This window comes from Agelaius tricolor, unplaced genomic scaffold (genome assembly GCF_023055355.1).
Source record: "Agelaius tricolor isolate 1412-34295 unplaced genomic scaffold, bAgeTri1.0.p SCAF_7, whole genome shotgun sequence".
In the NCBI taxonomy this organism is placed as follows: domain Eukaryota; kingdom Metazoa; phylum Chordata; class Aves; order Passeriformes; family Icteridae; genus Agelaius; species Agelaius tricolor.
The window spans coordinates 19,937,287-19,960,395 of NW_027269267.1; the positions used below are offsets into that span (position 1 = coordinate 19,937,287).

The following is a 23,109-nucleotide window of genomic DNA, read 5'->3' on the forward strand; positions in this document are numbered from 1 at the left end:
ATAAGAACTGGAATCCTGGTGGAGATGAAGAGAAGATCCCTAACGCCCTAAGGCTCTTTCCTGTGGGAGGCAGGAATGATGCTTAAAGAAAGTGTGGTAGACAGCAGAACAATTAAGAAGTGTAAGACAAAAGTAAGGTTTTCCCCTTCCTTGTGGTTAGTGATTTAGGGTCTTCTGCACAATAGGCAGTATTGTCCAAAACAATCTGAGTGATGTTGTTTAATAGCCACTGATGTCTGGGAACATCTTTATTCAGTTTTTAAACTCCTTAACCCATTTTTACTCCTGGTTCTCACTGTTGCTACAGTAAATTCCACAATGGAATTATTTCCTAATGCTGATAAAGGCTTTCCTTTTGTAGAAAAATCAACACATAATGTCATCTCTTTTTGGAGTAGTGTGCCCCAAATACACAGAAATTGGGAAAAGAGAATGTGCAGTTGCACCAAATGTGTAATTACTCCAGTTTAAGGATTTAATTACTCCAGTTAAAAGCAACCTGAAATCACCCATTCCTCCCACTTCCCCTGCAACACTACAGCAGTTGAGTGACCTCAGAGGGAATTGATGTGTCAGACAGTTAATCAAGACTATTAATTTCCCTTCAGAGTGGCAGCCTTGCCACAAACACACTAAACCAGGAGTGGATGGACATGAGAAGAGTAGAGGAATGCAAGGCCACTCCTCCAGTGGCAATCCACCCCCTTCATGAGTCTGCACAGAGTCTCAATGTTTGAAAGGTGTAGGGCAGCTGTTTGTTTAACCTACTGCACAGATACCAAACCTTTTCAGGGCTTTCTCTTTAAGTGAGAAACTTCTTTGGTATTTTTCAGTCCATTAAGACAAATTCCACCCTCAGTGACATGGGCACAACAGCCAGCTAAGTTTGAGTGAAACATAGTTCAGTCACCTCCAGTAGAACAAGGAACAAGGGGTGTCAGTCCTATTGTGCTTGACAAGGAGGAGCCTCATAAATGTAGTTCTCCAGTCTGTTTCCCTGACCTCACTTGGGGAAAAAAATCCTACCAGTTGTGATAAAAATTGTAGCTCCAAGTTTCCCTTCTCTGTATTATTGCTCTTCAGATGTTAAATTGAGAGTTTCCATTACAACACAAGGCATGAATGTACTGCTGTTTTGTGTAATGCACAGTGCTTATCCACATATTGGCAGGACCTTTATGTTCCAGTGCTGGAGGGAAGAAATAAGAATTTACTTGCAGACAAAGTGACAGATGCTGTCAAGTTCACTTAGGTATTTGGATTTAACTTCTGAATTAAAAGAAGAGTGATTCACTTAATTTCTTTTCCTTTGGATATATCTCATATTGTTCAATTACAATAATATCAATTTTGCCATAATGGAATTGCTCATTTAGTAATATTGAACTGAAAATAAATGTGATAGTTAAAACATTAAAAGTTCCTGAGTCAGCTAAAAAAAGCCATGAAGTTCAGACCTTAAAGGATTGGGAGGTTCTAATAGAGATTTTTTTCTTATATCTATTTAAAAAAATGAGCCTGATTTTTTAAAACTGAGGGAGGGGAATATCTGAGTCTCCCTTTGCTCACTTAAAAAGTCTGCAAAGCTTTGTTAAGAAAACAAACAGAAAAGCCTCTGAGAAATGCATGAGCTCCAAAGGAATGCTATGGTCCAGCTGCAGCCAGGCTGAGGTACATCGGTGGCTTCAGTTCACTGCAGGCACAGCGAGCTTTCCTCCCTTCTGCTGAGAGTTGCCCTGCACTTGTTTTGGTTGGATTCCCACCAAAAAAGGGAGAGTGTAGGTCTGTGTGTCACGCCAGACCTCGAGCAGCAGAACTGCCACGCTCTTTTTAGCCTCCATCAAGTGGGCACCATGGTTCATGGGCTGGCACCTCCTGCAGCATTTCTTGTGCTGCACCTCTGGCAGGATTACACACTTCAGAGTCCAAAGTGAAACACTCTGCTCCTTGGATGGTACACTGTAGGTGAATGTGGAGGGACTGATAAAAGGTCACAGCAGGGTGCAATAGTGAAACTTCTGTGTGTGGCTTTCTTCAGTTGAATTACAGTGCCTGAGAGTGGGCTTCTCCATCTGAGACCCTTAGCTGGATCTGAGGTCATATAGAGGTAGCAGATCAAGGTTTGGTATAGCAGATATCAAACCAGAGGTGTGTAGTTTCCTCTGCCTTTGGTTTAGAAGCAATTTTCCATGTAAATCCCATAGTTAAAATTTCCAGGGCTCACTGTGGGATTCACCACACTGTTCTAATGCTTTATAAACAATCAAAGGCAAAAAAGAACCAAGTTAGATTTAGAATTTTAAAAGTATGAACAGTCTTTGGTACAGACATACTCAAAGCTATGTGAGTAGTTAGCTGCTACCTTGAATTACAGCCATTGTCAGCAGCCTGTGATTAAATGAAGAGTAAGAGGGAGATGTGTATGAATGTGAATGTTTCACAATGTTTTTGAAGTGAAGTAACACAATACTGAGAACATTCATTCACACATCAGCAGGGCAACCACAGCAGTCTAAAAATTATCCCATTTGTTGGAATAATCCAGATGGTAGGCAGACATATACAAGCATTGTCTTCTGGGTTCCTCTAGGCTGATGGAACAGATCACTGCAGCCATCTGTTCATCACTGTACTGTGCTGGTGGGTCTCAGAGCTACCAACAGACCAGGATGGATGCAAGCTGGATGTTTATGGTTCAAGCAAGAAATCAGTCAAATCTTCAGTGTGGACCATTTAAGTAAGCCGAGATGCTTTTACTTAAAATTAAATAAGGAGCAGCATACAGATTTTTCTCTCTGTGGACCCATGGGACCAGTAATTTCTGTTAGCACAATAATTTACCCAGGATCACAAAAGAACTTTTTGTGCTGGTACAGCTGTACAGCTGGGAGCAGACAGTACAGAGGGAGCAGAAGAGTCTGTCGTGGGTGATTTTCAGATGTGGCTTTGTTGTCTCATCTCTTTTGTTGGAGTGTTCTATAGAACAACACCAGCCTAAACACCATCAGCAGCAAAATACTGCTGCCTGCCTTCTCATAAGAACCAGCAAAAAGTGACAATCTACCTTTTTTCATCTTGGACAGTGTGCCTGGGTCTCTGTCATGTGAACATTGCTCTCGTTTCGTTTGGAGTCTCCTATGGGTTGTAGCCATTCTCTCCAGTCCTCACAGGGCATTTCAAGGGTTGTAATTCCATCATGAGGCAGCAGTAAAGTTGTGCTGCACAGTGACTGATCCATATCCTTGGCTGTGAGTAGAGCTGAGCCAACAGTAATTGCTTGGACAGCCTTGCTGGGCTGACTGGGTTCCCAGTTTCAGAAATTTAGTGGTGTCTCAGAGAGGAGCAGTGGGAGCTTCTGGCCATCGTGTGCTCATCTCTGAGAATTGCTCCAGCAGGCCCTCAAGCTCAGGCACTGATCACATTAAAGTGTCCATTCTCAGCTAAGGGGCAAGAATTTTGGTCTCCCTGTTGTATTGCAGTATCAGTTTCTTCATTCTTTATCTGCTAATGCTACCTTTCCTCACATTATCTGTCACAGCAAGGCTTAGCATGTTTGTTAACAATCCTTTGCCTGTATGCTATATCATACTTTAGTAGAAAAAAACCAAAAAACTGCATTGCTTTGCAAATTTCAGCTTAGTACCAATGGTGGACGGAGAGATGTTATAGATGAAACCTGGGGGAGGGATGCTTTCCCATCTTGCTTGCAGGCCCATGTATTACCTAAAAGGAAAGCTACAGATCCTTTGATCCTGACATCCCGTCTCTGAGTACTTTGGCTTACTTTTGACTCTAATTCTGGGTTTTATGGGTAAACTTTTACGTGATGCTCCATCGAAAGAACATTAAAGTGAAATCTTACATTAAGAGGCACAGCTTTGGCTATGGAGTTTACAATTTCCAACTTATGTAAAGTTAAGAACTCTTATTACAGAGTGATACTCTAATAAAGCTGCTTTAGATGGCCATAGCAATTTTGAATTGCAATGGAAATAAAACATATCCATTTGATCCCTGTAATTGCATCCATGTCAAGACTTCAGCTACATGAGTAACAACTTACACTTCTAAACTGGTTTTGCAATACAGGTGAAACTTTTCTGTGAAATTTGAGTTAAGGCAGACATGTATGAAAGGGAGCACATGAGAGCTGCTGGGTGGGAAGGAGAAGGAAATACCTGAAAAACCTTTCCTTTCCTCCAGCTGTGCCATCTAGCTGTTTCTAACTCAGAGACCAGAGCAGCAGTCTGTGAAACAGAGTGGTAAAAGAAATTAAAGAGTTAAAATGAGTTGGACAGCAGCAGAGACAGTGCAGATCTGTGGAAGGAAAATACTTCCCAAAATGGGTCAAAAATAACAAATACAAAATGTACTGAATGAACTTTTGTTTTTGCTTAAGATTAACTTAAATTTTTTAGAAGAGAAAAAAACACTTTCTCTAACAACACGAACCCTGTGTATATTTACCTGAGGCTTATAGAAATAGCTCATATGACAAGTCTGGCTCCATAAACTCTGCCTAAGAAGTCTGGATCAGCAAAATTCAATCTGGAAGCTGTCTATAAATTTATTAAAACTGTCTGAGGTTTGTAAGTTAACTATTGAAGTAATATTCTGTTTGTAAAAAGATGTAAGTTTTATAAGTTAGTACTGAAGTCCATGGAAATTAACTTTCAACATTCAGTGCTTTGGTTCACTTTAGATTTAATTCTTCTGATAAAGAAATGCTAGCTCAAGACCAACTACGTAAAGTGAGGTCTATTTGCAAATGAATTTAATTGATTTTAATATATTTTTGTCTTTTTTACTCACTGGGGATTTTCAGCAGTTTCATGCTTCAAGTAAATCCTAAGGAAGAAGTCAAAGCAAGCAGTCAGCTTCTCTCAGGCCAATCAAATAGTGCTTTTCTGCATGTTTTACTGACGGATGAACAGGCAATCCCATTTATAGAGCATACTACATGTTGACGGAGAGCATTACTTCATTTTGCAGTATTGGCAATTTGAGATCTTAGCAAAACAATGCTGAGGTCGCTCTCATTCTGAATTGCCATCCTTGGAATGTGGCTTGGGTTTTCATTAACTCTCTCACTACAAGGTACTGCAGATGGAGACAGATTTTATAGCGGGGGTTGTAATAAACATCAGAGAGTGGAAAGTTGTAAACAGCCTAAATTCTTTGTCCAGTGTGGGTGAATTCCTTTTCCTTAACACTTTGATGTTCTCAGCATCTTGTGGACACTTTTTCTAATTGGAGGTGAATGGGTGGATAATGGACACGGACTTTGATACCTCCCAGCTGGTGTGTGGGGAGCAGTGGTCTCAAACTCCAGCACCCAGTGAATACATGCCTCAATATAAACAGCAAAAGTTTGGCTATTCAGCCTGGCTCTCGGCTCGCTGCATTCTGGCTCTGCTTAGGAGCACAAATCGTGTACAGGATCACTTCCAAGATTTCTCCTCGACTGTTTAATCAAGGGAACAGGACAAAAAGGGAGAATAAAGAGCACAGCTCTAGCCGGGCTCTTTCACTGCTGCATTATTCCTGCTTTTCCCTATGCTGGCTTCATTGAAATCACCACTATTATCAAGTTAGTGTAAAACTGCAGTGAGTCTTTCCAAGGCCTTTTCCATACTTACATTTTTTCGAGTCTTACCAGGACAGTTAAAGCAATACAAGTCACTTGAGAAGAATTTAACTACAAAGGAACTGGGCGTCCTTACTGCCAAAGGAGAGCAGACCGGTGGGAGAATCTTTAGGAACAGCTTCAGTGCTTTCAATTCATAGCTTACCTTTTCACAAAACAATTGCCTGAGAATGGCCAACATTTTTATACAACCCAGCCTTTCCCAAGCTGTTTTGCCCAGGGGGATCTTCCCCTCCCAGATTAGCATAAGTGTCCTTGCTCAGCAGCACTGTGACTATACCACCTCTGGATCCCTAAATCTGGAAGGCTGTGGATTATGCTTTGTCTTCACCTTCCTCCAAAGGGAACAGCCACAGTGTGGGGTACCCTGGAATAATTGCACCCAAGCTATGAGGAATTCAGTATACTTCCATCGAGTAAAGGATCCTGCAGATTAAAACAATACAGCTCTGCAATCAGAGAAACTGCTTGGATTATGGTGCATGTCTTGAATGGTGCTTTCATGTTCCTTTTGCTTTTTAAATCACTTTCTCTACAGTGCTTGCACTCAGAGCTCCAGTTTCCAGGTAACAGGGAGAACCAGACGCCCAAGTGCTGGGTGATTTAACCTTTTTTCTGAATACAGCTGGGAAGCAGTTTGAGCACTAACATATTATAACTCTTCAGTTAAACTCAGCTGTTTTGGAATCTAGATTAAATTGTGAGAGCGACATGCCACATTTACATGCAGTCACATGTAGTACAACTGTCATGGCTGCTGCAGGGGAGAACAAAAGTGCAATAAATGCACCTTTTGCTTTATGTTTACTGGGCTGTGTTTTCAGCAATGTGCACTGCTAAGTATCGAGTTAGTCCATGGGTCTTGTTGGGTAAGGTATTTATCCATTTTGCCTGGACATGTAAGAAAGGACTTCTTGCAGATCCCTTCCCCAAGCTCCAGCTTGCATTGGTTTAGATTTTAGAAACACATTACTGTTGAAAGAGGCTATCCAGGCAGTTGGACCAAAGGTCTTTAACACAGTCATTCCTACCTTTGGGCAGCACAGCTTGTTCTAGGGTTCTGTACATGGATGTGTCTGCAATGGCAGCTTCTCCAGGTGGGCACATACAGTCAGTGCACTCATCTGGGTCTGGAAATGTGTGGAGCAGATCAAACACAGCATCTGCTTCAGACTGCCATGTCCCAAACTCTTTCAACTCTACTGTCTATATAGAGTAGGACCAAATGGGGCCCAAGATGCATAACTCATGGACTCTATGGACACTGATGGGAACTAAGTGAATCTGAAGAGGAGTTGCACCTGGAACATTTGGACTTGGTTGTTGTTGTTTGTTCTTTTCCTAATTTCTTTACAATGTTTTTAGACTTAGGGTAAGTCATCCAAAGTGTTTAACATTTTGCATTTCTCCATCTCCTCTTTGAGTACTGAAGTCTGTTCCCTCATATTCTCTCTCACTTGTCAGGTCAGGGAAATTTTTATTCCTGAATCTTTAGGTGACTGAAGTTTCTTACTAAAAAAAAAAATATGCTTTGATGCTTTTTCAGCCTCAAGGTGAAAACAACAATAAACTTATGGCCAGGGAAAATTATGCTTAAATAAAGCTCATTACTGCTTGAAACCCTCAGACTCCACATAGTGAAATTGTAACCATTCCTGTTCCTCAGAGTAAAACCAGACAGTGAATGTAAATTGCTAGAGCACTCTGTAAAGATGCTCATTGCTAATTTAGTGGACAGTCATATATACAAGTTCAAAATACCTCATAAGGAACTCAATGTGTGAGGTTATTGGATATGATTCTGTTTCATAAATACAAAAGAAGAAACATTTCAGAAGTCATTAATCACGCTAATGAGTAGAAATTTCCTATAGTGGGGAAAACTGATTTACTGGCTTTCAAATATTTCATTTGCAACTCCTTGAATTCACTTCTAATCAATCCAGGAAAACGATTCCTGAGTTACAAGCAGGCTGCATTGACACTCTGGGTTTTTGACTGGGAAAAAATCCTCCTGGGCTGTCCCACAGCCCAAGGCCTGGGACTGATTCAAGAGTGTATATCTTTGGTAAAGTCCATCAAGCGATCCAAGCTCAGGCCCAGTGATCCTGAAAATTCTCAGTTCCAATCCCAGTGTGGGCTGGCTGGCAGAACTGCTCTGCAGAGGCCTCCCCAGCTACAGGACAGGCTGCCTGCCAGGGCTTGGCACCGCCAGAGATGGCACAGCCCTGCAGCTTGTCAGTGCCAACACCTCAGGGCTTCACAGGACTGTGGCAAATCCTAATTCCATAGTAATTCTCAGGCTGCCTTTTTGGCTTCCCAGGCTCCCTGCCCTGGAGCAGAGATGTACTGGGATGCCTCCCAGGGACTGTCACTCCAAGGGCAGTTTGCATGAGTGCTCTGCCAGGCTCAGAGAAAAGAGGAATTTTTGTCAGGCTCATTGCTAACCAGCAGACTGGTTCATGATTTGTCTTTATCTGGCTAAAAAAGAAAGTATAGGAATTAATAGTTCACAAAAACTTTGAAAATGTTGGCTTTAGACTCAATCAGATGAAAGTCAAATTTTGAAAAGCAAAGTTCCTTCTCAGCTGGAACACTAGCTTTTCAACTAGCCTCAGTGAATGCTATGAATAATAATACCCTGACTCTTAATTTACAGTTGAAATCCAGAAGAACACAATGTCCATCTGCTTACATGATTCCCAAATTATTGACAACTACAAAAACATGATGTTTGTAACCACTTCACATATAGCCTGAAATGTATTAAACAATGACTTCATTTGAAGAGGTTTGTTAACATTATGAATATTATTATTGTGGGTCACAAGAGGCTTGGTCTTGTTCCAGTCTTGAAGTAATTACTTTTACACTGCAAAACTGGTTTATGAATTACAACATTAAATCAAAATGTACAGTAGTCACGTTACTTCTTGGGAGGTTTATTGTGTAGTTATTAGTCCGCAGACTAAATGGATTTTAACAATCTCATACTATTCATGAAACAATTTTGAATAAACTTTTGGTTTGTGAAAGAGCCCTTCCTCCTCCTAAATTCTTGTCAAATATTTAGATGGTAAATTTAGATAGGAGCCCATGCTTCTGTCTGTTGTTGATAAGCATTCTTCTTTCTAGTCTGAGCAACCAGATAATGTATCTGTGAGTGACTTGTTTCAAGTTAGTGGTTTAAAAACTTTTCTTATATAGCTGCAATTTCTGTAAAAGTCATATGTAATGAAAGAAAATTGTGTTTTTCTCCTTCTTCAGTTCTTGGAAGACATTTAAGGGAGAAGGGAAATTGCTAGTGAGAGCACAGCCCGGTTTTACTTTACAGTGAAGGTGAGTTGCAAGGAGATAAACAAGGAAGGAAATACATGGAGATCTACCCACTCTCAGGAACTAGAAAAATCTTCCAGTGAATTGTTATTTTCCCAGATGCGTATGATTTACAGAGATGAGACTTCACTGAGATTTTGGCTTGCATGCTTAAGTGTCCTAAGCTGTTTTGATACTCTTAACCTGGAAGTTACATCTCTTTCCCCCCCGCCCCTTTCCCCCCCCACCTCCCCCTACCCCGGCATTCTTCCCCTTATTTTTATCTTGGTCTGTGTCAGCAAGGAAAAACAAACATTAAAAAAAAATTAGGCCTGAAACCCAGTCATTCATCTTCACATGGAACTGTGAATGGTTACATTTATTTAAACTGGAGCCTCTAAGGCGAGAAAAATATGACAGGATAACTGGTATTTTCTTTTGCAGCTTTAAAACCCAAATGAGTTCTAGTGACCCATGGGGTTAATGCTAATTTTTGTTGAAAATATATTTTATGCTATGTTTTAGGCTATGCTGTGTTTTTGACCTACAAGTTAGTGGTTTGTAGTTTTAGTTTAAAGATACTCTAGTGAATTTTCATTGATGCTGAAAACAGAGACCATTGTGCATATGTAAGGGATACAGAGAAATTTAACCTTTTTTTAAACCAAAAGTATTTTAGATTAAATTTCTTTGCCATGCTGCTGATAACTCATAGTGCAGTAATATGCACTAACGCATGTAGGACATCACTGACCAAGAGTCAATTATACAGTATGCATATATATAGGGATTTATAAATTAAGTGTAGTGATTTATCCTGTGTGAGGTTCTGGTAGCACACCAGTGCTAACAAACTCCTGGATGTTTGCTAGCATCTTTCACATTATGGGAAAGGTTTTCCTTGGGATTGCTCCATGGGTTGTCCATTTCTTGTATCAAGTGCTTACCAGAACAGCTGGTTTTGGCCCCGGGCCATGTTGTCTTGATTCTCACCTTTCCCTGTGCCTACATTTGTTGCTGCTGCTCTTTCCCCGCTGATGCCCCATCAGGCAGCAGCAGCTCTGGCAGCTCTGGCTGACTGACCACAGGCAGAGGGCATGGAGAAGAGTCAAGGGTCCTCCTCTAGATATGTACTGATTACACTCTTAAGAAAAGCTGCTACTCCTGCCCCTCTGCACAGCACAATTTGCAGCTTTAGGTTATAATCTGGAGTCTGGTTTGCCCTCGAGGGCTCCTCGGCGTTGGCCGTGCAGGAGTGTTCCAGGGTGTGCACAAGGTGCAGTTCCTCTTCCTTGCAGCACCTGCTGCAAGCACAGATAAGTGTTTGCAGTCAGGTTGCTTTGCACCAGCCCCCAGGAATAAGGCATTCACTTCTGCTTCACCAACTTGGGCAACTCCTTGAGAGCAGTAACAGGGTCACACTCTTCTCATGTATTAGGTCTCATATAAAGAGCTTTCAGACATCGAGGAAATCACAGTGATCAAGTCCTTTCCAAATAGGATTTCTTTCTGTCTAAGAAGATTTGCATGATTATTGTAAAGAAGCATCTCCAGGAGTGAGGTGGCACTTCATTCTTCATGGGCATTAAGTACGGTTTCCCTAAGTTCTGTTACAAACTGGTGAGAAATTATCAACATATTTTGATAGGTAGCAAATAAATAAAAGAAAAAAGTTCTGAACAAAATATTTTTGTAATGTATTATCCCTAAATTCCAATTCCTTAGTTTCTAGGTTTTGTTTATGGAACTTTATGCATTTCATATACTTGTCTGTCATCTTTTCTCTCTCTTCTTTTTGGGAAATAGACTTAAACCATTACTTGTAGTGACTGAATGAACATTTGGCCAGGATAAGAAAAGTGCTAATTCCCCAAGGAAGAAGTGTGCTGCCAGTATCACTCTTGGCTCTAGTTCAGCAGCCACAGAGGTGAGTCTTTTCCAGATGTGGAATTACCTCTGTATGGAAGCTGCATTCATGTACTATTGATTGGAAAGGTCAGGTGAAACAAGACCTTCATGCTTGCTTCAGGCTTTTTCACCTGAAGATATTGATTGTGTTTTTACCTGTATGGTAGCCCCTGCTTTTCTGTATGCAAAGAACCAAAGCACTGAGACTGTTAAGGACTTCTCTGAAAGTCAGGTGAGCTTTAATAGCTGGTCTCCCAGGTGGGCTTCTCCTCACTTAACTGCAGATGCCTGAAGGGCAGCCTCTGACCTGATTGTCATGGACTCCCTCTGAAGTAGCACTTCAATTTCTGTGTCCTACTTTAGATGTCTACTTGGAGTGACATACATACACACCAGATGTGTGGGCTTCTTCCTGTGGAAGAGGGAAGCTGAGATGGAGATTGTAGATGTTTTTCATTCAGGTTAGACAAATCCTTTACTGCAGTAAGGACCATGCTGGCTGCCCTCCCAAAACAGGATGCAATTGGAAACTTTTTCCTGCCTCATCTGATGAGACATCAGACACCTTGAGTCACAAGCTCTAGGTGAAGTTCATGGCAGAGAAGTAGAGAAGTCTCTTTCCAGTTTCATAATTGTGTGCTGTCTGAAACTGTATAGCTATTTTCCTTTGTTTATTAGCAGTTACTGTTGAGAAAGCACTCAGTTCCTACAGTAATATTGGAAAAACAAAACTTGGCTCCACTAATGATCAGGTAGGTAAGATTCCATTACCTACTCATTTCCCAGCTGCTGTGTTGTAAGCAACTAAATTTTAGCTGAAGCTGTTCATTCTTCTTTTCTGTTGTCAATGACAAATGATACACAGGAGAGGAGTGACAGATTTCATGAAATCTGTTTGCAGGTGTAAAGCCCACATTACAGCTCCTGAAAGCTGTGTAAGGAACAGCCACAATGGGAATCATGGAAAGCATGAATTGATTGAGTTGTCCTGGAATGAACATACAGGAAGCTAACTGTGATGCTTTGTATCCTCTCTTAAGAGAAACTGACCTGGAAGGTTTACACTTCCCAAAGTGAGCTGCATGCATTCCTTGGGCACACATTATCCGGTAAATAAAGGAGAAAGAAAATTTGGAAGGAACAGCTGGGAGGAATCATGAATGCATCATAAGTGAATAAGGATGGAATGTGAAAGGGTAAAATGTAATCAGAATGGCCAGAAAGATCTGTCTGTAAATCTTGGCTGCTAAGTGGCTGAAGAGAGGAACAGATGATTGCAGGCAACTGAGTAGTACAGCTCAGTGTGTTCCTCTTCACTGCAGACCAGGGTGGGCTCCAACCCCTGAGCAGTTTGAAATCAGAGACTCCTTGGCCACCATAAATACAGTGTAAGGGAGCTTTCTAATCACAGCCACAGTAGCTTGTGTTCAAAATCCAGAAAGCTTTTGTTGAGATCTGGCCTTTGAAAACACCTTCTGTAGTCTCCAATTAGTTTTAAATTCTGATACGAGGTAGACACAGGACTCTTTTCTCCCTGTTTTTTATATTATGTGTACAGAATAAGACTGGATCTAGTAACCTGCGTTTTTCTGGGTTGATACCTCCCAATCTGTAAGTTTTTGCTTATAACTCTTCCTTGTCATCATAAAAAGTTCAACTGCAGTTTCCTTATCATGTATTCTTTATTTTTAATCTTAGCTGCACCAATGTAACAACCTGTTATTATTGCAAAGCACTTCCATGCATGCTCTTCATCTGCCCCCAGTATCCTACTCCCAACTAGACAGTTTCCAGATTTCTTTTGTGCCAGCTCTGGCATTCATCTCCTCCCTCAGAGGGCTGATTCAGTCTGCTAAATGGAAAGAAAGGTGTGTGCTTCATTTGCTGTATTGGTTTGTGAGAAGCACGGAGCCAGAGGGAGGCAGAGGGAAGGGAGGTGGTGGCAGTGTGTGGCTGGAAGAGGGGGATGAAGAGGGTTAATGGGAGGCAGACTCTCCTTTTCAGTGGCAATGATTTTCTAGGCCAAACAAGTTTGACCTGCAAAATTTCACCTTTAGTCCTTCCCCTCTCTGGCTTCTCCCTCTAGGGCATTCTTTACCTTCCTGTTTTTTTCCCCTTTCCCTGAATTACTCTGTTTTCTTTAAGTTTTGCATCTCTCCCTTTACTGGTTTGCTTCTCCTCTACCTTCTCTATGACTGGGGTTTCTGCTCTCCTCCATACTATTCTTTTCACCTTGGGGTATTTATTAGAAAAAACACCCCTGTTTAATCCTTTTGCAATATTTTGCATTTCCTTTTGCATTGCATCTGTGGTTAGAAGAAGCAGGTGATGGTATAGAATTTGAGCACAGAAATCCTGCAAACCTCTTCTCATCTTGCTCATCTACTTTCTGTGGTCAAACCTGCAGAACAGACAAACAAATATTGGGAATCAGAACATATGATATATGCAGAGTTTCCCAACTGAAAACATCTCCTTGAAATAAGAAGCAGAAATACAGAAGAGAAAATCAGGCATTCAGGGTTTTATTTTTTTACCCTTTTTTTTCCCGCCTACCTGCCTGGAGATTCTCATGATTTGAAGTTTGTTATATAAGGTTTCTTTCTGTTGGGTGCTGCTTTCCAATAGATGCTCTGCAACTGCTCAAATATCTACCCTGCCTTGTTTTCCAGGAAGGGGAGTAGCACAGATTGTTCACCCGAGAGACAAAAATGGACTTTATTGGTAAATGCAGATACTGTGTTCTTTGTTCACGCCAAGTTGACTGTCCATGGGAACACTTAGAGATTATTTCCTCTGCAATAGGGACTAAGATCCATGGAAGATCCATATAACTGAAAGCTTGTTGAGTACAGTACTTCAGCATCAGAGCACATAAAAACTTTGGCTCAACTGATTTATCTTTTCAGGACATATTTTGTGATATTGTACACATTTCTTTTTTTTTTTTTTTTTCTCAAAATACCTTCTCCTTTTTCCCTGAAGTACTGTGCTACCTCTGTTTTGAGATAATGAGATGGACTAGTGGCATATGCCTAGATTGTAGGTTGGAAACTGATGAATTCCATTTATGTCATGCAGCACTAGGACAAAGCTACTTCCTCAGAAAACAGCTGAGAGTAACTGGGGGGGTTGCTGCCCTTTCCAAGATTTGTACGGAGCATTTAAAAATTACTATAAGGGTGAAAAGGGGCTCAGGAAATCATGTAGCCTGGCCTAGGCTCTGCTTAGGCTATGCTTAGCTGAGGGAGGTTTATACATTTTTAAACACTTCCATTGATGGAATAATCTCCCCAGGCAAGTCACACAGAAGTCACTACTAATTATATAACACAGCAAAATACAATTTTCCTTCAGAATGTGTTTGATCTTCTACAGTTTGTAAAGACACATTCATGAAAGAACAAATAGGCCATGACATAGCATTTTGTTTTGAAAAGTCTTCGTGTTAAAGAATCACGAGCCAGTTCACTGAAAGTACGCACTCTAAAACCATGAACAGGAAAGTTATGTTTTATTCGTCTCTCTCTCCTTCACCTTTAGGTTCTCTCCTGCAGGACCAGGTTCCTCGCCCCCAGGTGCTGCCGGGGGCCGGTGCTGCCCGGGGCTGCGGGACGGCCCGGCTGGATCCGCGGCTGCCGGGCTCCGGGGCTCGGCACAGCGGGGCGGCTCCCGCGGCGGGCCCCGAGCCGGCGTCGTTGTCCGCCAGGGACGGCCGGAGCCGGGGCCGGAGCCGCCCGCGCGGGGAGGGCTCGCAGGTGCGCCGGGCTGAGCGCCGCGGGGAGGCACCGCGCTGGGCGGGAGAAGCGAAACCGCCGCCCCTCCGGCGGCGCCGGGAGCCGCCTCCTGCCGCTGCCGCCCGGCTCTGCCGAGGGGCTGCCGGCTCCTGCGGCGGGGTGGGGACAGCCGGGGGCGGGCTGCGGGCGGGAGTTACGAGGAGGGGCGCCGGGGGCCGTAGGCTGCCGGGCGGGAACCCAGCGCTGCGGCGGCCGGCAGGTCAGGGTCAGTGGCCAGCGCCGCCCGGGTGGAGGCAGCGGCGCCGCCGGCCGCCCGTTCGCGCCCATGGGGGACTCGGTGTTCAGCGAGAGGCCGGCGCTGCGCTACGCGGTGAGTGCCGGGGCGGGAGGGGGCTGCGCGGGCCGGGGCGCCCACGTGTGCCATGGGGTGGTGGGAGCGTCCGTCTGTCCGTCCGCACAGGCGCGGAGCCGCGGGTCAGGGGGAGGTGGCTGCAGTCCTGCCCCGGCGGGGACTTGATGCGCTCAGCCTGCAGGCACGGCGCTGAGCTGGAAGCTTTCCCCGGCTTTCCCACCTGGGAGTGTCGCGCTTTGCTGGAGATGACATAAAAATATATATTTTTTAATTAATAAAGGAGGGGGCGACGCGGTGCCGGGCGCGGGGCAGCCGGGCTGCAGCCGGCAGGAGCGGTGGCGGTGCCGCCTCTCCCCGGGGCAGCGGGGCGCTCCGGCTCACGGAGGCGCTCGGGGAGCCCGGGAGCCCCGAGTCCGGCCCCGCTGCCCTGCTCTCGTCCGCGGGCTGGGGTGAGCCCGGCACCGGCAGGGCTCTCGGAGGCTGGTTCCGGCACCGCTCCCGATAATAACACCAGACTTTATTTAATTTCCTTCACGAGAGCTGGTGCTGTTGAGAAGCCGCTGCACTTCCACCAGCCTTATTAGGAGCATTTTCTCGTTTGCTCCGGCAGGGAAAAAAAAAGGAAAAAAAAAATAAGCCGCGTAAAAACAACCAGCTGCCTCCTCTCCTGAAGTCATAAATAAACTCCAGCACGAGTTATTGCTTTTGCATGCAAGGGCTGGTGCCGCTCTCGTTTGCACCCATGTCAGTGATGAATACTTTTATTGCTGTTGTTAAAGTTGTGTGGGAATTGTCAGTCGGAGCAGGCTTGCTTCGCTGGTCCTGGGAGCACGGCTGCTGGATTGACGGGATGGGTTGATGGATTTCTGATTGTATCAATTACGGGATACGCCGCGATGTGCTTTTTTTTTTACTTGCTTTACTTTGATTCCTTCAGTATTGGGCATGAAATTAAACTTCTTTTTTTACACTCTTTTATTTTTAAAACCTTGTGTAAACAATTTGGAAGAGACTACTTGGGTTTTTTTGGGCAGCAGGGTTTAATGTCTGTCTCTGTACATATTTTTGTACCCACTCAACTGTAGGTGTTAGTGCATTCAGCTTCTGTAGTAATATGAGAGTTTTTAGAGGTAATGGTAAGTCAGCTAAATTAGTTAATAGAAAGAAATACCTTTGTAGTGGTAGTGATTTCATCAGGAATCTAGTGGTCATACGCCAAACAAATTGGAACCACTTCTTTCAGCAGGGTAATGGTGCCATGAGTATTTCAATGTGTTGGTGACCACTGCTAGTCACGTCACATGCTAGCACCATGAAACTTTTATTACTTCCTGTGATTGTGCTTGTCAGTCTACCATTAACTACTAGCTGCAAACACATTCTTATTTCTGTCAGTTGGGTATCAGTCCTGTTTTATGCCCAGAGCCAGCAGCAGGTAGTGCATTGAATTCAGGACAGCAGGCATGCAAGGGAAAAAGGATGGCCAGCCATATCGGATGACCATTACCCCTTTGACAAGACCCCTGGTCTTTGATTGCTGTATATCACAACAAAAGGGAAATTGCATACCTAAGAATGAAACTTCAAAGTATTTTTTACTATTTGAGGATATATTTCAATGATGAAGTAGCAACACATAGTTATATCTTGGAGGTAAGTGACATAGTTGATAACACTGGCTTGCCTGGAGAATTGGGGTCTGGATACTGTGCATAATCCATGCGTAGGCTTAACATGGAGTCTGTGAAAAACCTAGATGAGAAGAAAAGTGTGTTGACTTGATGATGAGCTAAGACTGTAGAGCTTTCTTGTTTTAAGACCTTAGTAATTACTGCTTAAATGTAGTGAAGTACCTTTCTCATTAAGTAGTTGCGTGGTGTAAATACAAATCAAGTTCTTGGATTGTTTTGATAACTGTGAAATAAAAATTATGCAGTGTTATAGCATTTAATAGCCATTAATTTATTGGCAGAAGAAATTATAGTGATTTCTGTGGTGAGCTTCTCTTCGGATTTTCAGGACTGATAATTAAAATTTCATGGTTTTCATAGAAGATGCACTGGCATCTTTGTTCCAAACAGCAGTGTGCTTCTGAGGGCAGTCTCCCAGTCTTCCCCAGTTGTTTGCTTTGCTTCATGTCTTAGGGTGGACAGAGCATGGGAAACAGCATTTGTTCAGGTGATGCTGAACTGGGGAATATGCTCCTGGTGCTTCTCAGCTTGGAGGGTATTTGAGCCTCAGGACCAAGCTAGAGTCTGCTAAACTTGGAAAACTCGTGTTGTTTGGACATTCCATCCACTGTACTAGCCCCTGAGCTCTGCAATGTGTTACAGCCAGTGCAACACAATAATGTAGCCATAAATCAACAGGGATGGCACTGTGATTCTGAGGCTTCCTAGTGTGTTTGCAAGCATAGCTTATGCAAACACAGACTTAATAGCTTAAGACTGTTATGTCAGTGGCTATGATCCCATCACCTATAGCACATTGGATCCTGTGTGTGTTAAGTGAGAGTGGAATGACTGATCATTATGTCACAGTTCGATTTTGAACTCGGCATTGGTTCAAAAAAACTCCACCAGGCAAAGAGGTAATTTTAATATGCTGAAATATTGTTTTCAGTGAAAAGTAAATTAAAAGAAACCAGCCTGTTGAAAATGAATAAAAATATATTATTAAAGGAGTAGGTGTAAGAAAAACAAACCAAAATGCAGACTGGGAGATATTTATACTTGCATTAGATCACAAAAACAATTTTTTTCCCTCCTGATATTTTTTCATTAGTCCAAAGACTCTTTTCCCTTTCTTATATGTTTAGATGACATTTTTATGAAAACGTAGAGAAAGGTAAATAGTATCTCATTCTTGATGTATGTTGCCTGGCCAAACTGTACTCTTTAATTTTTAGACATGGGTTAGTTTACCTGTCCATTAATGATCTGGCTGAATTACTCTGAATTAAAAGCTCTTTTTGGTCTCATGGTGTTTGTAACTGATACTAAAATCTCCAAATGTTCCAGGAACAGTTTTCATATAGTTTCATTAAAAGGGATAGTCACCTTCCTGACTCGGGATTTCTTTTTGTTTATTGCTAAATTCTTTTTTTTTCCCCTCCATTTTAGTAGCTTTATAGGGAGCTAAAAAGCTGCTTCATGTATTTTGGCTAAAACACCAGAGAGATCCATTGGTTACTTGAGATGTAGAGTTTTTTCCTGTGACAAAAAGACTCAAAACAGTCTCAGCTGTTGCCCAATCAACTGGTCCCTCAGTGGTTCAAAGCTGGAAACTTGGAGAATGATCTGGTTTGGATATAGCCATTTTAATCTTAGTGTAATATCTTTAATCTTGTTTTGTCCTGAAACATTTACCAGAAAGGATTTCCCTCAAGGGAAAGGACATTTTACCCTGATGAGGAAACTCTGACTGCCTTTCACCAGGGAATATGAGAAAATGGGGAGGAGCTGGGATTTGGAAGTGGCTGCCATGGCTTGAAGGATACCTTGGGGAATTCATCTAAGGAGAAAATATGAGACTTTCTTGGGGCCAAAAATTGAGTGTTCTGGCATCTAGAGTGGAAGGGATATGTGAGTCTTTGGACAACACAACTTTGAGTTGGTTTAAGCTTCTGAATCTATTGGTGATAATGAGGTCACCTCAAATTCAGACATTGGAGAGTATTTTGAGAAAAGAAGGAGTTTTTCCCGGCCTCCAGCAGTGTTTGGGGCATTGTATTGTGTGTTTGCTCAGCCTGGGCCCAGCTGACCCTTGCTGGGCTGATAGGCAGGCTTGCTGCTCCCTCTTTAGTGTCTTAAATCCATGAGTCTGCATGGAAGGATGGAGAAAACAGAAGAAACAGTTTTCACTGGAAACTATGACACTAGGAAACCTCCTGCTTTCTGGAGCACAGAGGGAGTTAAAAGAGGATAACAGACATTTTCCTCCAATATTCCAGTTGTAGTAATGATAACTGTACCTCATAAGAATTAGGTATTAGAATAATTCAAGGTGGAATAGCAAGATTGGTGGTGATGCTGTAAACTGGCATGGTAAAAATCTCCTTGTGAGGAGGACCCAAGCACTGCCATCCTTCTGTGGGCTTGCTTGTGTTTTGCAAGAATCCTCTTTTAAAGACAGTTCCTTGTGTTTCTGATTTCAGGACACATTGCCTTATGATTTGAGCCTTCAGGCACTCATGGATTTTAACAACAAACTTACATGCCACAAGCAGACCACATTTGTTACCATAATTGTAGGAAATCCTACAAGTAATTTATCTTACTTGAGTAATAAGTGTGCTGTCTTCCCCTAGACCATTTGACTGGTTTCTCTCTCTTCCCAACAGTCTTGCCAGCAAGAAACAGCATAGGACCAGGCTGGGCCAGTGTGTATCCAGATCAATCATAGTGTATTTTTGTGCTTAGGTTTGGTGAGGTTGAGGACAGGCTGTGGGCTGGAGAGTAAGTTCCTGCCCATCAAAAAATCTTAAACATCTCTACTTCACAAAAGGTAGCTGCTTATTTTCTCCTATCCTGAGTAGTCACAAGCAGAGTTAACTTGTTCAGGAAGTTTAATTGCTCTGTAGGTGTTGTTTTCAAATAAGGAAATTTTGAAGAAAACTATCAAATTAACAAAATAAGAAAGCTACAGAAGAGGAATAGTTAAATGTCAGATTTCTGGCATCTGATTCTTGGATTGTATTTGTCAAGGACTTACCTTATGCATGTTGGATTTTTTGGAAGGAGGAATATGATTTCTGAGGCAGGTTGAGCCCAGTGCTTCATTCTTCATTTGGGTGAAATTCCCAGTGACAGTGGTGACTCATGCTTGCACTTCTGCAATGCTTGAAAGTACTTTTATTGCTAATCTCTAAAGAGCATGTATAAATATAGGAAGTGAGCTCTCTTTGTCACTCAGTATGAACACCAAGACCAAGCTTTGATTGGGATTGATGGAATTTGAAGTGAGTCCAGCTGTTTTTTATCTGCTATGCAAAGTGGCCATGAGTTAACACCAAAGAGCTGGAATCCAGGAAGCAAGGGGCTTGTGTGTGTTGCAGGATTTTAAAAAGTTACAGGAAGTAGATTTCCATTCTGATCAGATTCTGGTTTTTTATAGCTCATGAACACCTCATGTATTCTGGGAGCTCTTCACTGACATGTGGATATCACTGTTCTTCCTCTCATGTGCAGGAGAAAGATGGGGGCAGATGCAGGTGGAGTTGGTCAGGACTTGCTAGGTTAGGTGCAGAGCCACACTCTGGTTTATTAGTGGTGCTCTGATGTGGTTTATTAGTCTGCTCCCAGACACTGTACAGAAATATAAGTGGCCTAAAGTACAGAGAAAGTGGCCACCCTGTGTATAGACAGCAGGAGGTAAAGCTTCCCTTTATTCAGTATCTCTGTCTCTAGCATAATCTGACCCTGCAGAGCAATTACAGTTCTTGTAATAGTACTTGCACAGAGGCTGTTTAATAAAACTCCCATGTGAGTGGATCTTCAGGGTTTCCCTGCAGAGGGGCACACAATCATTAAGCTCAGATGTGGTGCTGTGCTTCCCCCAGGAAGGTTTATGCTGATACAGCTTCTCCAGGAGAATTGAATCAACCAGCACCAGTTCTCTGCAAAGTTTTGGGCTCAGGTCTGCCTGAGCAGCAAGGTCATGCTTGGCTAAAATCAGCACCTGTGCCTGGAATGAAGGTTAGCCATGTAGATGAAGTGCAAGATGAGGATTTCAGTCTCTGTTATGTCCTTTTTGGTGACTTTAGAGCAAGGCTGTTCTCTGGTCCTTTTTCAATTTCTTTCTTCCCTTGTGGAAATACTTCTCTTCCTAAAGAACCTGTGTGTGGAAGCATGCTAGACCTTAGTGATTGTTCAGGTATGATGGTGGTGTGAATACAGAACTACCCTGAAGTAAAAATGTTGAACTCCACCTAGTCAATATTCCCCACACAAGCTGATTGTATTCCAGTTCTGTTTTCCAGAAGCTTTTTGAAATTTGCTGATGTGTCTTCACACTTCTTTCAGCCTGAAGAGTGAAGTAAATGGAAGATGATTGAGGTCACAGATATATTTAGGTAGTTGGTTCTACTTGTATTTATCTTCAGTTGCAAATTGGTTACTTTTTATGCACAAATGTCTGTGTAGAACTGTGAGGAAGGAAATTTACTTACTCAGGAGATGTGTTTCTGTAGAGTTATAGGTAGTAAAGTAGTTCTGCTGGCTACAGCTCTTCAAAATTTCATATATATTTAGAATTTAAATCTCAAATGAAAATGACACCTAAGGAATACTCTGGTTTACATGTCATCATGTAAGCAGGTATTTTTGAACTTCTTTCATTTGTCTGCTAAGGACATCTGTTATTCACCCACTAGTATTTCTGGGCAAGGTGTGTTTGCTGCTCTTGTTCTAATGGAGTACCTCTACCTGCAGCAGAAATACAGCTGAACTCTTAGTGACTTGGAAAAGATGTACTCAGAGTTCAAATTCCACACTATTGCTGCCTCTCTATGACATTTGAGAATATAGAAAGACGTTTCACTTTATGGAGTGAAATGGCTTTTACTTGTCTAGGGAATAAAGGAGGTCTGCATGCATTGTACTGCTTACAAAAAGAATCTGACAGCCTTTCTGTAGCATGCCTTGGCTGACAAGTCCACATGGTTCACATTAAGTTTCTCTAAAGGGGTGTCAAACCTTAGTGCTCCCTTGGGAGATACCTGGATCTTATCAGGCATGGCTGACTCAAAAAGAAAAGTAAGTAATGCTTTTTCTTTCTAATGCTTACTATCTAAGTGTTATTGATACCTCACATTTAAAAGGATTTTCTGAATATATTCTCTACTAAATCAAAAAATGTTATGATATGCTGATGGAAAATTGAATATTACAGCAGTACTTAAATAGACTGTATTTAGTGTTCAGTTGCTAAGGGCAACCTGAGTAAAGTTTGGGTTTTTCAGGCTGTGGTGCCCTCAGGTATGCAGGAAGAGTAAGTGCTGATCTTAACTGCCTGCTGTTATTTCATACTTGGATGCTTTACATTTTTGAAACAGGTGATTGAAGCTGTGGAAATTATACTGGAGGCTGTTAATATTAAATCATACAATTGAATTGTTCACTTCTAAATAATGCCTCATACTTATGTGCATTAGTTTATATGAATCTGATTATCAGTCACTTTTGCTGCACTGCCATGAAGATAGATGATCCTGTGATTTTATAACTACTACAGTTCTATGTAATTATAGTAGATTAGAGCCAGTCTTCACTGTTTCTGTTTACTGTAGATGATCAATTGCTTTGAAATCAAGCATCTTGTATAACTAAGTATACCTGTAGCACCCAGACTTTGGCCTGTCTAATCTCCTGAAACTTGCTGTAGTCTTCTTTTGATGTTGATAAAGATATAATACTTGCAAGGTTTTAAATATTTACAAAGTCAGTTGTGTGGTTTGGCATGTCAGGTTTGATGCAGTTAAATGGTGTTTAATGATGAGTTAAATGGTGTTTAATGATGAGTATTTTTTCCCTTTTTCCTGTTAGTTTGTAAAAGGTCCTGTTACACTCATCTGTATGTGACTTGGCATATGGATCCAGCATCTTTGCAGGCTGAAATTCTCATTTGTGTGATTACTGTATTTTTTCCAGTCTGGTCCTATTAATAAAGATCCTGAGGCTTGCAAAGCACTTTGTTTAAACACAAGCTGTGGAAAAGAATCTGAAGATCATTGTTTGATTAAACTTGCTTAAAAACTTGGAAATGTATTTTTGCTTTCCAGGTGGGGTTTTGAATGAGCACAGTATGTAGAGCTATCTCTACATACCAAAAAAAAAAAAGGCAATAAAGCAAACCCATAAACAAATTGTGCAGGAAGAAAACCATAGGTACTTGCAGCCTAGTCCTGTTCTTGCTGAAATATGTCCCAGCTCATGGAACAGATGTGGAGTCCAACTTTGTGCAGAGGCCACACCCTCCATTTCCCTTGGCAGATTGTCTCACATTCCAGCGACCCTCTGGATAAAACCATCCTTTAACTGGTGCTCTGGCCTTAAATGTTTATTTTTTTCTTTTGTGGTAAATGGTTCTTGTTCTGTATCACTGCAGGCTGTCATTAATATTTGCATACTGTTATTATATATCCCTTTAAA

At 42.1% G+C, this 23,109-nt stretch overlaps 1 protein-coding gene across 4 annotated transcripts in view; it reads left to right on the plus strand.

Annotated features, from left to right (window-relative positions):
- The window catches only part of ARHGAP6 (Rho GTPase activating protein 6), a 319,683-nt gene that overhangs the window by 144,796 nt on the left and 151,778 nt on the right, over nt 1–23,109 (plus strand). The window contains exon 1 of one of the 4 annotated variants that reach the window (XM_071430550.1): nt 14,610–14,628. The exons of 1 other annotated variant lie outside the window; for it this stretch is intronic. Coding sequence is in view for 1 of the 3 variants with exons in the window: in XM_071430547.1 (XP_071286648.1) it covers nt 14,933–14,977 (45 nt within the window). In the remaining 2 variants the exon portion in view is untranslated. Of the gene's footprint in view, nt 1–14,609; nt 14,629–14,788; nt 14,978–23,109 lie in introns of those variants that run through there. 2 more of the 4 variants (XM_071430547.1, XM_071430548.1) reach the window with 2 other exon arrangements.